Raw genomic sequence first — 17,523 nt, 5'->3', positions numbered from 1 at the left:
GAATCAGGAACTTATATTCATATTCAGCTAATTAAACAGTTGATTTTTTATGGAGAATGTTAACCAGGGCTTGGTTAAGGTAGTAAAAAGAAGAGAAATGTGAAAATCCATTTAAACTTTCATTTTATTGATTTTTTTAACAAATTTTCTAATGACTCTCATTAACAAAACCAATGTTGTCTTACCCAACCCTACGTGACTTTATCCAGCCTCAACCTACCCCTTCTTAAGTGACCACCACAAAATACCTTTGCCATACTATTCTCATCCCACCACCACCACATGTACCACCTCCGCCGCCTCCCTCCATAACATATCATCACCTCACCACAACCACCACCACCACCATACCACCATTTCACGCCAATTCCACAATCTTCCTCAAAATCACTAAGAAAAGTAACATCAACAACACTCACTTTATCAAAAGTATTACACATAATATATCAAGTGGTGGCGTGGGAACGTGACTGACTATGTTTCCTGGTTTGGAGATGGCGGTTGTTGGTGAGTATGCTTAGTAAAACTGTTTTTTTTATACTGTTTTGTACATTTTTTGTAATCTCTTGGTGTCTTACCACCATTGGGATTTAGTGAATCTTCACCAAGGCTTGGAGCTCTTGAATTTAGAGCAAAAATCTTGGCTGGACTGGATCGCGAGAAAAGTTTTCTTCGACGATAGGGATAGGGATAGTCAAACCATTAGAGTTTTTTGAAATTTAAGAAAGAAGCCTCTAGAGTCTTGTAATTGAATTGGTGTATGCAACAATACAAATGTTTTAATATAGTGAAGAGAAATCTCTCAGATCAGAAGGGAGGCCTGAATGAATGTAGTTTGTAATTGGACACACAAACGAACCATCATAAAAATGCTATTATACAAGATGTTTTCTGTTCATGTCTTTTATAATTCAAGTTGTTTTAATTCGTGTATTAAATATTTTGCATACTACTACTTTGTCATATCGTTGTTAATTGTGCATAAAAATATATGTTGTATCTCTGCTTGTTTGACAGTAAATAACTGTGCAAGAAACCAATCTTTCTATTTCTGATACGTGTTAAATCGATTAAGCTCACTGATTAATCGATTACCTGAGTTGTTTTTCAGAACCGGGTTTTGGTGTGAGAAGCGGTAATTAATAACCACTACACCTATTCAACCTCTTCTAAGTGTGTCTAGACCACTTATACCTAACACTCTTAACAAATAGCAAAAGCTACAAAAAAGCAGAATTCAGCAAGCCATATTTATAGCTTCTAAAAAAAGTGTTTCTGCATAAACACATTTCTTTAGAAACAAAACAAACAGGCCTTAAAGAGAGATCAAATAATTGAGAAAGTTATTTGGTTTTGGGTTGAATGAAATGGTATTTATCTCTTACACGTAGTTTCAAAATAATCAAACATTTTTAATAGTCAAAATTATAAATTAATATAGAGAAATAACATTTTCCAGAAAATTATACTTTATTAGGATGTTCAACCATCTTAAACTAAACACAAATATTGTTTTTATTATACAAGTATATCATCCAAAAAGGCAATCATATTTGAATAGGGTATATGGTACAAAATCTCACATCCACCTACACTAGAAAATATTTTTCGATCTTCCTAATCGATTAAACTTCATAAAATAATATAAAAATATTAATTTATGTTATTATGATTTTCTCTTTAATTAAATGAAATTTTCTAATTGAATAAAGATATAAAGTGAGATAAGAATGATGACATGTGATCCATCTCTAAACAACACTCTACCTGTTCTCAAACAAAAAATATATATTATCCTAAATTATAACTCAAATTTTGTATCACAATAATAAAAATATGTCCTATCAAGTAAAATTTTAACATTTATTATTATTATTATTATTAATTTTGCTTCACAATTGATCTATGATAAATCTAAATTTGAGACATCAAATCTTTACTCTTCATAAACACTCGCTCATAAAGTATATTGCATATAAATTCTTTATAATTGAATGATGGAATGTGTGTATACACATGGATTCATTTGTAATTCACTCATTCATCCTTTCTCGGTAGTATATTAATGAAGAGATTTTCAAGATATTAGTCGGGAGAAAGACTTTTGTGAATATATATATAGAGACAATAAGTAAAATCTTAATAATATATAAAAAAAATTAATTTTAATTAAAATTTAATCATAAATAATATGATTAAAAAAATATTTGTCTCTAAATATAATATATTGTTTACAAAAGAAATTTGTCTTTAAAAGGTGAAAATGACATGATAACTATCTCAAATTGCAAGTTCCCAATATAAGTGAGAAACTACAAGATTCAAGATTTTGTTGCCGCTTCCATCTTACCATATTTCCAAATACCGTGGCTTATCTTGCTGTTGGTTTTTTTTTCTAGTTTTAAGAAGAATTTATTTATCTATATACTTTCGGTGTTTAGTATATCATTTTTCTTTTATGTGTACTATTTTATTTAAAATTTAATAATAACAAAATTTTATACTACAAGTAAATAATATAACAAATTCTTAATATTCTCTAAAAATATAAGATAATTCCCACGTGTCTTTTCCAAAATAATTAGGTGCTAAAAGTTAATAATTACGTTTCTCAAATTTAATAAAAGAGGAATGATATATCATTAAACCAACCTTAAAAAAATGATATATATTAATTATAAGTTACAAATTAATCTTCAATAAATAAATTATATCTTTGTAACATATGTCGTTTATTATTCAATAATAAGAAAAATGATTTATAGGATAATATATCATTTTCCTGATATTAATTGCTACTTGACAGTTGTCAGATTTGATCAATGACGTGACACCGGCATGTTAAGACGCATACAAAACAAAAGAAATGTTACACATGGCTCCTCAATTAGATGGGACACTTGCTATTTGTGGATAACAATGGCCACAACATAAAATAGGGTTATTATGAGGAATAAAATCATTACAAATCTTGTTTTTGTATTTATTTTTAACCGTAAAAATGTTATCATGTTAAAAATAAGATTATCATCATGCAAAATAAAAATATCACTTATTTTTTAATTATACATTCTTCTTGAGTACCAGAGATTAGCTTTACTCTATCTTAGCATTAGCTATAGTATTTATTTAATAGTTTTTTTATTCATTGGAATTATTTTTCTAATGTTTATAGCACACGGTAAGGATAATTTATAAGTTACATAGAAATTTAGTTTGTTTAATATCATCGAAATGTGATATTTTAGTTTTTTAATGAGTTCACTCATTTAAGTATCCTTGTATTCACAATATAAAAGTTTCCTAACTTTTAGATCGTTATTTACATTGATGCATTTAATATATTGACTCTTAAAATAAAAATAATAGAAATAAATAACAAAAGTTATTGATTGTATAAATTTTTACCAACATTAAAGTTATCCAATCCTTAAAATAAACCAAACATAAAATGAATGTACTCAAATAAAAACATATTTGGGGACATCACCAATACCCTTATCTCCGCCCCAACTATAGTGTTATAACTTATAACTATATGATTATATGAGTAATGTTAAAACATCTATTTTACTCATATAAATCTATTTTACTGGTAATATGATAATCATTATTAATGATAAATTTATAAAACATCATAAGTTTTAGAGAAAACAATTCATGCACTAATAGCTTTTGAATTTTATACTATATCATTTTATTATTCAATGTTTAACCATTATTGACTCTTCAAAAAGTAATAAAAATAAATAATGAATGATGTACCGAGTATATATAAATCTTTATAATAACATTGCATAATATTAATCTCTAAACTTTATGTCTTTTGCAAATATTCAGTATAAACTATTTTTTCTTCTTAATTACTCTTTAAACTTTAACTATTAATAAAATTGGTATTTATATAGTGTTAAATTAAAAGCAATCAAAACTTTTAACTCATCCAATTTGTTTTAACTTCCACTTTTATATTATTATTATTATTATTATTAATTTTATTATTATATATATATATATAGATATATATATATTATGGCACTAAATATTTTTATCTTTGAAATTTACTTTATTAAATTTGTATTTTTATAGTGGTTTCATCCGTATATTAATGCTAGCTAACCTGCATTGTTGCACTGATTCATGAGTCAATCTGCAATAATTTATTTGTTGGCATATTTGTAATTCAACAATATTTTATATGCTAATCAATTTCATCAACAAATAAAATTTAAAGGGTAATTAGAAAGAAAAAATAGCTCATAAATCATGATAGTTACTTGCAAAAGTTATAAAATTTAAAGATAATTTATGCACATTTCTATCTTTATTAACTCTTAGATAAAAACAATATAATAAATAATGAATAATATATTGATTTTGTGCATAAATATTTAACTCTTTTCTAATACAATTTATATGTATACCTTGATTTTGTTAGACAAGCAAATTTTAGATGTAGTGATCTAGTGTCGATATTAATAGAATATTATTTTCCAATTGAAAAAGAAAAATCAAATTTGTTATACAATACTACAATGTAGCTCAAACAATCATATTTCCTCCCAAGTACCAAGACATTTATATATAGTACCCTTGTGAAGAAGATGTAGCAGCTGAAAGAAATGGAGGGTCAAGAACAACTCAAAAAGTCTAAGGTTGTCAAAATAGATTCAAAGGAATCATGGGTTCTTCACATATCTCATGCTACAAAGCAAGGTTACCCTGTGAGTATTCTCTTTTGTTTTATGGGAATTCATTTAATATGCATCAGTTTGCATTCAATTATATTGGTTGGTTTAGGAACCAGATTAATACAACTATGTTCTAAAGTCTTTTTTTTTCTCAATCAAATTTCAAGGTTGTAGTTCATTTCTCTGCTTTCTGGTGTGTGCCTTCTATAGTTATGAATCCTTTCTTTGAAGAATTGGCCTCCACCTATCAAAAAGCTAAGTTTCTGGCATTGGATGTGGATGAGGTTAAGGTAATTTAATTTGTTTATATAAATTAAACTATGTCGGTATGTTTGTCTCCATGCTCAATATTAATTATTAAAGAAGTAATTCATACATCGTTTATCTCATTCTTTTAGACATAGTTTAAATATATATTGAACTACTATTTTTATTGTTATTTGATTTTGAGAAAAAATCTTAACATGTATCCAATTTAGAACACAACTTCTCTATCATTATAATGAGCTAAAAGATATCTTTTAATCATGGGTCAGAATAACATTTAGTTTGGTCTGATAAACTTTTGTGGAGGGATATTTTAGGAAGTAAATCTCACATCCTATGTTACGTTTTCTTGGACATGATTTAAATACATGTTGGAGTATTCCTGGTATTATCAATTGGTTTCGAAATGAAAGTTTCAAAAATTATATAGATCCTATATCCCACATATCTCTCCCTGCATAGTTGCAATTCATCAACTTTTAAACAATGGCCAACTCACATTTGGATTTGGTGCATGGAACTTAACTTTGCATATGTTATATGGGATAGGGATCATTTGTCTCGAATCGTATCTCACTTTATATACCAAACTAATTAGATTACTATTTTTATCACTTTTTGTTTTTAAAACTATTTCTTATTCACATATTAACATGTGATTGACTTGAGACAGGAAATAAGACCCATTTGGAGACATATGATTCCCTTCCATCCTCCAAAAAAAATCGATGAAACATGAAGAGAGCTAAAAACTCTGACTTTCTTTTGACATAAACATGCATTGTTATCCGTCCCAAGGTGTATTCAATCAAATAAAGCGGTGTCTAGACAAATCTTCAAAAACTGTCTAATTTCATATCCCAAACCCCATTTTGAAGTCACGCATGAAGCTTGTGCATATAAAATATCATAATATAGCCAAGCTTATTATATGAAGGTTAGCATAATTGATAATGATTCAACTCATTTTAAAAGTAAATAAGTTTGAATGCTATTATTGATACGAGAATCTCGTTTTTGATAATCTATAAATAATTTTTGAAGCATTCATAAAATTAAATGAAATTTGTCTTAATTAGATAATATGCTACTTATAAGAAATTGGGATGTTTATATCAAACATATCTTTCAAGAGGGTAATAGAATGATAGATTACATGACTAAATTTAATTTAGACTTTTAGGATTCATTTATATTTTGAAATGCCCCTGTCTATGAGAACCTTAACCATCTTACAAATGAACCTATCCATTTTGCTCTAGCTTTGTTTTTGTTTTTTATTCTTCTTGTACAAAAAAAAGAGATGATATAGGAGATTCAATGGTGGAAACTTTTCTTTATAAAAAAATTAATGCTTATCTCTAATCTTATATTTGAAAATATTCCTATGAGCATAAACTTGTAGACTTATAATAATAATGAAATAATTGATTATAAAATATTAAATATATCTTTCTGAAATCTTCATTTATGTCATCAAATTTCTCTGACATTGGAATTTAATGTTTTACTTAACCCATATTCAGGAAATTGCATCGAGGTTGGAAATTAAAGCCATGCCTACATTTCTGTTGCTTAGTGGAGGAGATCCCGTGGATAAAATTGTGGGTGCAAATCCTGATGAAGTAAAGAAAAGGGTCGATCATTTTATTCATTCAACTAGTTCCAATAAATTCATGTGAAACATGAACTTGAACAATCTACCAAAGCTTTAATAAGTCATTGAATTGTTTTTTATTTATTGTAAGCCAGAATCGTTTCATTTATGCATTTCTATCATATGAAATAATAGTAATGTTGTTAATTATGTGCTTGTTACTTAATTATTCTATATGCCCATGTAATCGTGTGGACCTGGCAAGTTGTTTGAGTGTAGGGGGTATAATAATGTGTTGAATTTCATAAGAATCACATTTTTTCTGTTTTAATATTCAGTACGTCAGAATAACAAAATAATGACACTTAAAATTGTCATTCAACATTACTTTTTAGTTGTTGTCGATGTGAGCACAATAGTATATAGGATTAAATTCAACAACGCTTTTAATGTGCTGTAGAAAGTAAACATTTAACCATGTTCACTAAAACGAGCGTTGAATGTCTATTTTTTAAATAAGGCAAAATCTCTCTCAGATATTATATTAAACACATAACATACATGTCCAACTCATCATATTTAGAAGAGATTTGATGACAGAAACATCATTCTGAAAATTCAATTCATAGACAATTGCATTAACTTGTTTCCCTTAATTTTAATTCATTAACCTAGAAGATTATATGTAGTAATGAGAGGGACGAAGTGATGAAGATGACAAATTCATGAATTTCTTCTCTCCCTTAACTGAAGAAATAAGAGTACTGAAAGACATAGTTCAGATTTAGTATTATAAGAATCAAATCGAAATTTACATAGAAAATATGGATGAAGAAATAATAGCCAAATAAAAAGTGTCTGAACACAAGCCCTATAAATTTTCGGGCTTTGGCGGACTGGTCATTTTGAGACCTCTACTTTTAACATTACTCACTAAAGCAAGGACTATTAAATACATGACTTTTAACATCGCTCATTATAATGAGCGCCATTGATATATCACATTTAACAATACTCATTTAAGCAAACGACATTGAATATATTCAAATCAACAATGCTTGCTAAAAAGAGCGTTGTTCAATATCAAAATTCTTTAAAATTATTTAGTTGTCATATTATGTTCAACTTTTGAGAATGAAATAGCAAATAACATAATTTACTTACCAAAAATGAGTTTTTGTTGTGTCAAATTGCCCACCTTAAGATTCTATTTTAATAATATAGGTTGGTGATTTAGAATATTTTTGAAGTAATAATTAATTGTCTTTTTGTATATGTATGATCAAGTTATGCTATATATGAAAAAGTAACATATGATTATGTTAACAATTTGTATTATTTTCATGTAATATTTACTTCAGTTATATCGTTGAAAATAAAATTAAATAACTTCATAAATACATGTAATAACTAAAATAAACGTTGTTTGAATGTATGACTTTTAACAACGCTCATTAAAATCAATATCGTTAAATGTGTGACTTTTAACATCACTCATTATTGTAATGAGCGATTGATATATCATCTTTAACAACACTCATTTAAGTAAACGCTATTGAATAAATTCAAATCAACATTGTTTTTTAAAAGAGCGTTGTTGAGTATCAAAATTCTTTACATTTATTTAGTTGTCATATTATGTTCAACTTTTGAGAATGAAATAAAAAATAACATAATTTACTTATCAAATATCAGTTTTTGTTATCCCAAATTACCCATCTCAATATTCTATTTTAATAATATTGTTTATATGAACATATTCAAATATCTGTTTATATCATTGTTTTATTACATGTGAGATTAATGAGATTCTTGAACATTAGTAATCCAACAATCATATCAGAATTCTAACAAATCAATCATTCTGGATAGAGACCCATCACCTAATAAAACGATTATACATTTATATATAGTTCACATGAAACATGCAAAATAAGGAACAATCGATGATTTCATTTCTCTTTTATTAACCCAACGCCTTGAGATATGATATTTTATTAATATTAAAATATAAAAATATAAAAAGAAGTATTTATTCAGTTTTAATGTCTGGATTAATGTGCGTTTAAAAAATATTATTCATTGGTTGATAAACGAGAAGATAATCTTTAAAAACTCAAAATTCATTCTCATAGTGTGAAACCAAGGAACTCGGTATTGGTTTGGTGGTCTTTGTGGACTGTGGTGATATTATCTGTACGAATAGGCTCTCTATTATTAAAGAGTGAAGTAGTCTCAGAAAAAAAAAAATAATATGCAATGACACTTTCTGACTTGTGGGTAAAGGGTTTTGGATGTCATGTTAGTACTTGTACAACTTTTAGTACAGAACTTGAGGTATTTTACAGGAAAATTTAAGTGGATAGTCACGTTTGGTATATGTTTCAAAATATTTACGGAAGTAGTGTATTTTTAGGGAAGTTGTGGATGGTATCCACGACTTTGGGGGGGAAGTCGTGGATGGGATCCACGACTTTGGGAAGTCATGGATGGTATCCACGACTTCGCATATTCTCTCTCCATGGAAGTCGTGGACCATAAAAACGACTTCCATTCTATATTAATAACAAAAGAGATATGTAGCTTAGTGGTTCTTGGTTTTTATGGGAACCTAGAGGTCCATGGTTCAACACCCACCTATTGCTTTTTTTTTATTTTCTTTATAACTTTGACATATATTATTTCTACAAGGACTATGATACATTATGGTTAAATTGCATTATATTCATTACTGAATTTCAAACAATTAGATAACGAATAAAAATGTATAAAATTTGGTAGTGAATATAATGCAATATACTCATAATGTATCATAGTCTTTGTAGAAATAATATATGTCAAAGTTATAAAAAAAAAAAAAAAAAATAAAAAGCAATAGGTGGGTGTTGAACCATGGACCTCTAGTTTTCCATAAAAATCAAGACCCACTAGGCTACATATCTCTTTTGTTAATAATATAGAATGGAAGTCGTGTTTAAGGTCCACGACTTCTATGGAGAGAGAATATGCGAAGTCGTGGATCCCATCCACGACTTCCCCCCAAAGTCGTGGATACCATCCACGACTTCCCTAAAAATACACTACTTCAGTAAATATTTGAAACATATATCAAACGTGTGATAGTGTAGTCAAACTACACTATCCACGTAAATTTTCCTATTTTACATGGATTGGAGTTAGCTTTTAACGTTGGCATTTGTAGAATGGTGGTGGAATCTGATTTTGTGGCCATAGTGAATCTTTTGAACACATGAAATGGTGGTTAAGGAGGGACTGGTCTCTCATGATTATTCACAATTTCAGTGAAGAGAATAGATGTGGTGACTGGTTAGTTAATGTTGGTAGTCCATCTTTACTTGATAGGATATCATAATTATTATATTTTGGTAGATAATATATAGAGTACAATCAATGATGATATTTTTAAGATATTAGAATTGTTGGATGAATTTTGAAGACTATGAAGTACATATCCTAAAAAATTGAAGATAATGTTTTTAAAATATCTTGAAAATACAACAAAAGAAATTGATTTTTGATTTAAATATTATCACTCGAACCAACATTTTTAGATAATCTCTGATGCTTTGATGGTTAATAAAAAATTAAGTTTGAATAACAAAATAAATTTTAGACTCATTATTCAACAATTGTTTTAAATTTTTATAAGTGGAGTCTTTTTGGTTCATTAAAGGAATAAATTTCTGAACATAAAAGTAAATACAAAAGCAAATATTTCTCTTAAACTTGTAAATCCAAAATAATCTTAGTAAAATTGTTGAAATATATTGTTGGGTTTCTAAGAGTAATAGATGTTAGTTAGGTTAGTTAGTTTGTTCTTCTTCCTTTTATAAAAGGCTTTCATTGTAACTCATTCAATCAATTCAATTCATTCAATTTTGTAATGAAAATTCAATCATTCAATAAGAATATTATCAATCTTTGTTTCTCATTCTTCTTTCTTTAACCTTCTTTAAACTTTCTTTTATACACTTCTTGATTCATCAAGAAGCTTTTTTTTCCATGACTTTTACCATATTTTAACAAAAACCTCATTTAAATAAAGTTGTTTAGTGTTCAAGCTTGTCCAATGAGTAATCGTGTCCAAAGAATTAAGATTGTCGAACGAGCAAGTGCATCCAAGGATCAATCACATCTAATGATAAGTATGTCAAGAATCATGGGTGTCAAATGACAAATGCATCCATGAGACAAACATATCTAATGACTAAACACATCCAAATACTTCCAAATGCTTTAATTACTTTGCTAATACAAATATGCACATTCTTCACCCATTTGATGATTTGAATTTATGTCAAATAATTGGTATATATTTAATGAGAATGTTTGCTTATTTAATAATTACTCGATTAAATATTATGTTTTTTTTGGTAAGAGGAACTTAATATTTTTTTGGAACACAAACTTTATATTCTAATATCTTAGCAGCAAATGATATAGAATCACAGATAAAGAAATATTAGAAACAACTTCATACTTTACAAAGCAAAGACAATAGCAAAGAAAGTTTCTCATTTATACTTTATAATTATGATTACACACAAGAAAATATTAGAAATTCTCTTTGAAATTCACTTTCATAGTATCTTATCAACTTTAAATTATTTTATGATGAAAGTGAAGCAAAGAGAATTTCTCATAATATTAATAACAAAATATCACACACAATATAATGGATCCCTCACACTAAATGCTTATCCAAACTAGTTTAAGAGTCAATAAATATTAAACTTAGAATCTTTTATAAGAGTTAGAGTTTAAAGAGACTTGAAATAGTAAGAATACTTGCACAAGAATTAGAGCTTGAAGTGGCTTGTAGAAAAAGAATATTTGTATATAGAGATGTTGAATTTAGTAAGGGAATAATGTATCTTCTAATGTGACAATATAATTTCCCTCCTTAAATCAGTTAGATAATGACAAATGTCCCTCATTTTAATATTTTTAATTTTATTTATCATTTTTTATATATTGTTTTCTGAATATTAATCTTCTGCTCTCACCGGAAGAAAAACTCACCTTCCACTTCTTATTCATTCATCACTTCTCACGCTCTTCTTCACTTCTCACTCTCTTCTTCACTTCTCACTCATTCATATTCAATTGATGACTCACAATCAGAATTTTCATCTTGTCTCTTTTTTTCTCAAATAAGGTATTATTGTCACTATCATTCTTCTTCCACTAGAAACAAGGGTTTCCATAAGACGATTGTAGAAGGATTCGTGGTAAATTTTGAGAAATGCGAAATGAAGGGATCCAATGTTGAGAAATGAAGGGTAGAGCTTTAATTTGGTAAAAACATTATTTGTTAGTGTTTGTACTCAGAAAGAAAGAATTGCAGAGAGAAAAGGGTAGAAAACAAAAGATGAGGAATTCGAGTTGAGGGAGAGAAATAGGATAGTTAGAGAAGAGATTCAATGAATATTCAATGTATTAGAATTGTGTATAATCCATCAATCATTGCAAGCTATGAAGCACTGATTCGTCAAATACCTTTGCGTGTCGGTGTCCGACACGTATCCGACATGGATACACTCAGATTCGTAAAAGATACGTGTCCATAGAGTATCCAAAAAAATAAATAAATAAATAAATATCAAGACACGTATCGGATTCGTTTTCAATAAAATATAGGATATATAGATTCAATTTCAATAAAATATAGGATATATAGATTCGTTTTTATGATAAGATAGATTTGTTTTCAATAAACACTCATTTATTTAAAGGTCACATCATACCAACTTACCATCACACCACATTGACCCTCGAATAGCTGGTACTTTCCGATTCATAACGTTGTCGGCCGGTGCTTAGTATTACTGCATCTACCGCCATAGGTATGTTGTGAAGAGCAAACAGAAAAAGGCTTACATTTCTTACTTCTTAGTTTCTTTTCGCTTAATATGTTTATAAAGAGAAGAAGATGTGTGAGCATTAATAGAGAAGATAAATAAATGACTTACCTTTATTTCTTATTTCTTAACAACGAAGAGAAGAAAGAGGGTAGGAGAGAATATTTTGATTTACACTTATAATTTTATCATATTTTATGTATTTTTTATTAATTTATACTCGTATTCCTAAACGTATCGTATATTACATTTTAGAAAAAATGTGTGTCGACGTATCGGATACGTATCGTATCCGATACACGTATCCGTATATGTGCTTCATAGATTGCAAATAATATACACCTTTCCTAAAACAACTTCAACCAACTTAACTACTTTCTATAATTGGCAATTCATCTAACCACTATACCTAACTCTCTTTGACTACAACAATTAACATTATTTACTTCACACTCAAATTTTGTAACAACTCCCCCAGAGAAATTGTTAATTGTATTATGTCATTAAATTGAACACTCTCAAAATAGGAATTAAGGAAAATATGAATGAATTAATAGAAACCCACTTCTTCGGTTATCAATAGTTCATGGGATTGCAGAAGAACAAGTATTGTTGATGATTGAATGACACATATCATTATCTAACTAGTTTAAGGAATAAAATTATTTCCTCATACCAGAAAATATATTATTCCTATTTAGTAAATAATGAAAAATCTTTTTAGGAAAAAGAATTGAACATAACTTAATTGGATAAAATTGAACCAAGATAAAATTATTGTGTGACATTCTATTCATTATTTTTTACTAATTTTGTTTATATTAATATTGGTGTTTTTGAACTTTGATGTGAGATAATATATTAAAACTATTTTCACACATGCGTGTAATTTGTTATTGTTGGTGAAAAAGATTTTTAAAATGTCATTTTCTGAAAATCTTAAAAAACACAAGTCAAACTCTCATATTTATGTTTGTTTATTTATTTATACTTCATTCTTTGTTTCAAATATTTGAAGCAAGTTTTTTACCTCAGATAATTAAAGAGAATAAAATATATCTCCATATCATAAAGTAATTTATCTCTTTAAATATTGGTTGTATTTAAGGAAATAAATTATCTCCTAATATAATATAAGGAAATACTTTATTCTCATAATTAAATAATTTGTATCAAATCAGTTAATTTTAAATTACATGACCTTCACCCAATAATATTCATCTTTTTCCTCGATGACCTTCACCATAGTCTCGATGAAATGTGCTTTTGCTTCTTCTGATTCGCTTTCCAGTAGGTGGTGTGCACATAAAGATAGGGTAGCCCATAACAACATGTTTGTCTTCCTACCAAGGTAGACTTGTGTCTCTTAGCCGTAAAATGAAAGGACAAGTTTCATCCACCACTTTTTTATATGGAGAAAAAAGAAGCACAATACAATGAACAATGTTTTTCGCATGCCACATGTCATTGGTTGACTTCCTTTTCTTTAATCACCACATTCATATTCCTAGGACACTTTTTTATTTTAAGTAAATACTTATTTTAATCTTTGGTGTGTTTTTGACTTTATTAGTTTGATCCCAAAAATTTTAAATATGAGTTAAATTAGTTTTTTTAACATGTTTTATAATATTTAATAATATAAACTAATTTGATCTTAAAAATGATTAAATTGAACTACATTTGAAATTTTTGGAAATCATTTTAAGTTTTTTATTTTTTGAAGAAAGAAAGTAGTAAAGTGGAAAAATTTCATAAAATGAAATGTGTATTTACTATTTTTTTAAACACCACTTAGACCCAATAAGTAATGCAGGTTTTAAAGCCCGTGATAAAGCCCAAATCAAAGCCCGGAAAGAGTTTACTAGTTGAAGAATAAACACGAATATTATCAACATCATCAGCATTCACCACTTGCCACCAATTTTGCATCTTCATCTGCCTCTCATCATCATCGTCATCATAAACTTGACATCATTCACATTCATATAATCATATTCTTACTTTTCATTCAAAAAGAAAACCCAACAACCCTTCTTTTTCTCTTACCTGTTTGTTTCTCAGGAATATCAGATTAAACAAAAATTCTCTCCTTTCACTTTCTCTCCTCCCATTTTCCGGGAAAATCCAACCGTCCGAACAATGGTTTCCCCGGAAAATTCTAACTGGTTTCTCGATTATGGCTTGATCGATGATATCCCTGTTCCTGATCCCACCTTCAATTGGCCCCCAAATCCTTCTTCCAATGTCGGGTATTCACCCAATTTTTCTCTCTTTCTTCATACTGATTCGTAATTAGGGTTTTCACTTTGCTTTATGTTTTTCCCTTTTGCAAATTTTGGTGTGTATGCTATGGTTTGCTGGTTTTCTTTGTGTTTTTGTTTTTGTTTTTAGTGTTGGTATGTCATTTCTCAGCTCAGAAGTGGTTAATTATGCTATTAAGTTTAATTAGGTTTTATAGATTCACAAATAGTTGTAGTTTTAACAATAGTTATCTGTTATGCGGTACTAATATTGATAGGGAACACATTCTATCACTTTTCACAGTAATTTCATGAGACCTTATTTTTGATGAACCCGATGTGTGTTACATGGTATAGTAAATTTGGTACACGGTATAAGGTATGTAGGGTGAATGAGAGAATTATGTAAATATAGTTTTTGACAATTATGGTAGTATTTCTTCATTTTAGCCTACTTGATCTAGCTTGAAATTGATTTAGAAATCGTCATGACATTCTTGGTTGAATAAGTTGACTGTGTTTGTCGGATTTCTTTCTATTTGACATTTAAGGTATTTGTGTAAATTGACAACCATGTGCTCTTTCAGTGGTTGTTCTGAGCATGCAGTTTTCCACTAGGTGGTGTGCACACAAAGATAGGTGTGAGAGTAGGAAACAGTTGTTCCTGAGTGGTGCATGATATGTGCTCCCACCCGGTCACCGTAATATATATTTACTAACATGCACTTTTGTTTTGATGATACTATTTGATCCTAGTGTTGAGCTTGAACTTGATGTCTCACTTGGCGATTCTGATGGTCTGAAAGAGCCTGGTTCGAAGAAGAGGTACAAGTTTCACCCCCTTTCATTTCCCATTTATCAAAGTAATAAATATTAATGAAAAAGGAACAATTGTCAACATGTGTCCTATGGCCTACTTAGCACTCAATTTGTTTTACTCCCCGAAGCTTTTGTGTGGTTAACACATATTATTTACTGTACCATTTTATCTTCTTTATTTTTATGCTGCAGTAACAATTAATGATTGAAATCAAAAGGCAGCATAAACTATATGAATAAGTTAATTTATCCCCTTTCGTTATGGCGTCATTCGATCCATATAGCCGATCTCACCTAATGGGATTAAGGCTTGGTTGTTGTTGTTTTACTTGCTACTCATAGGTTGACATTAATTAACAAACATCCAGTATAAAGTAATAGGAATGGATTAAATGCCAATACAACATGATTTCTAAAGTGAGGCTGATAAATGCTAGTGCCACTAGTACAGCAGCATCAATAAAGAAATTGTGACAAATCCTACTGCTTAATTTAGATGCTACTTTATTTCCCTGTTTTCTTTAGCACCTTCCCTGTCTAAAAGCCTTGAATTCCTTTCCATATCAACACCTAAAAGATGAGTGCATCAAGTTCAGATAGCTTATTTATTCTGGGAATAATTATCCCATGCCTCTTTTCATTATGTTGCAGGGGTAGATCTGATTCATGTGCTGGTTCTAGCTCTAAGGCTTGTCGGGAGAAGTTGCGGAGGGATAGGCTTAATGACAAGTAAACTTCTTAGTCCCCACCACCTTCCCTATGATTCTGTTCACCCCTTGGGTTTGTGTGTAAATGTGTAGCCAGGTGTGTAATGTGTACCTACTATGATTGACATGGATAGGTTTGTTGAATTAGGCTCCATCTTGGAGCCTGAAAGGCCTCCCAAAACAGACAAGTCTGCTATTCTGATTGATGCTGTCCGAATGGTGACACAGTTGCGGGGTGAAGCCCAGAAGTTGAAAGACTCCAATACAAGTCTTCAAGAGAAGATTAAAGAGTTAAAGGTGAGACCTGAATTTTATAATCAATAATTTATTTTAGTTTTCGAGGATGAAAGAACTTGTTTGGACTATAGATCATCTCATTCTTCACAACCTTTATGCCTTTAAAATTGAGCTATGACTGAAAGATCATGTGAACTTATGAAATACTAACTATTGAATTCCTATCTACTATGTAGGCTGAGAAAAATGAACTTCGTGATGAGAAACAGAGCCTCAAGGCAGAGAAAGAGAAGTTGGAGCAGCGGGTGAAGTCTATGAATCCACAACCTGGTTTCATGCATCATCCACCTCCTGGAATTCCTGCTGCATTTACTCCACAAGGCCAAGCCCCCAGCAACAAGTTGGTGCCATTTATGGGTTATCCAGGAGTTGCCATGTGGCAGTTCTTGCCACCAGCTGCCGTGGATACTTCACAGGATCATGTCCTCCGCCCTCCAGTTGCCTAAGTTGGCACTGTACAATTATTTGGCTCAAAAGCTGTATTCATTTTCTGATACCTTATTGTCTTTTAGTTATCCACTAAGTGTACTAACTGTTCTCAATGGTGGCTTTGACTGTATTTGGCATCTGATACTATGAAGTATCTGATACCTTACTATAATGAAGTAATGCTGGTATTGGTATTCCTGTATAAATGTTAATAAGCTTGTCTGGCTATCTTCTCTTCCGCTTTAAGTTTTTTTACTGGTTTTTTATAATCTAAGTTCAGGTATACATCAACTAGTTATTTTGGTTTAAGTATGACAATAGGGAAGAATGTATTCTTGCAGGTACAAATGTTTTTACTATTTTATAAGCAAAGTTAATGCTGAAGGTTTAATACTTGTTGCAGCCATATTCCATGGAACAAAAAGGGGTGTCTAAATTCATAGTAGTCTAACTTTCTCAATCATCACCATTGAAAATAAGAATAGTGAATAAGGATATAGTTGAAAAGTAAAGTATAAACGTGTATCCAGTTTATCATTGTTGAAATGATATGAAAAGGAGAGAGAGTGTATAACTATCACGAATTATGGA

At 29.4% G+C, this 17,523-nt stretch overlaps 2 protein-coding genes and 1 long non-coding RNA gene across 3 annotated transcripts; 2 read left to right on the top strand and 1 right to left on the bottom strand.

The window, feature by feature from the left end:
- LOC109342568 (thioredoxin-like protein CXXS1) lies at positions 4,599-6,861 on the top strand. The gene is made up of 3 exons (XM_019580529.1): positions 4,599-4,724; positions 4,859-4,981; positions 6,485-6,861. The coding sequence occupies exons 1-3, from the start codon at positions 4,623-4,625 to the stop codon at positions 6,638-6,640; spliced, it is 381 nt and encodes a 126-aa protein (XP_019436074.1). The 5' UTR covers positions 4,599-4,622; the 3' UTR covers positions 6,641-6,861.
- LOC109343341 (transcription factor ILR3-like) lies at positions 14,361-17,182 on the top strand. Its single transcript, XM_019581583.1, has 5 exons — positions 14,361-14,689; positions 15,437-15,505; positions 16,151-16,228; positions 16,341-16,503; positions 16,680-17,182. Exons 1-5 carry the CDS (start codon positions 14,580-14,582, stop codon positions 16,947-16,949), a joined length of 690 nt encoding a protein of 229 aa, XP_019437128.1. The 5' UTR covers positions 14,361-14,579; the 3' UTR covers positions 16,950-17,182.
- LOC109343342 lies at positions 14,826-15,430 on the bottom strand. Its single transcript, XR_002107194.1, has 2 exons — positions 15,312-15,430; positions 14,826-15,275 (listed from the first exon to the last, which is right to left on the bottom strand). It is a non-coding gene; the product is annotated as an uncharacterized LOC109343342 (long non-coding RNA).

Source organism: Lupinus angustifolius, chromosome LG03, assembly GCF_001865875.1.
Source record: "Lupinus angustifolius cultivar Tanjil chromosome LG03, LupAngTanjil_v1.0, whole genome shotgun sequence".
Classification (NCBI taxonomy): Eukaryota; Viridiplantae; Streptophyta; class Magnoliopsida; order Fabales; family Fabaceae; genus Lupinus; species Lupinus angustifolius.
Note: the sequence above shows the minus strand (reverse complement) of the source record. Positions and strands in the feature narration are given on the sequence as shown.

Coding starts and splice junctions, on each gene's coding strand:
- LOC109343341 (XM_019581583.1), top strand. CDS start 14,580: ATGGTTTCCCCGGAAAATTCTAACTGGTTTCTCGATTATGGCTTGATC. Junction 16,229..16,340: donor AGGGATAGGCTTAATGACAA/GTAAACTTCTTA, acceptor TGACATGGATAG/GTTTGTTGAATTAGGCTCCA. Junction 16,504..16,679: donor AGAAGATTAAAGAGTTAAAG/GTGAGACCTGAA, acceptor TCTACTATGTAG/GCTGAGAAAAATGAACTTCG.
- LOC109342568 (XM_019580529.1), top strand. CDS start 4,623: ATGGAGGGTCAAGAACAACTCAAAAAGTCTAAGGTTGTCAAAATAGAT. Junction 4,725..4,858: donor CTACAAAGCAAGGTTACCCT/GTGAGTATTCTC, acceptor TCAAATTTCAAG/GTTGTAGTTCATTTCTCTGC. Junction 4,982..6,484: donor TGGATGTGGATGAGGTTAAG/GTAATTTAATTT, acceptor ACCCATATTCAG/GAAATTGCATCGAGGTTGGA.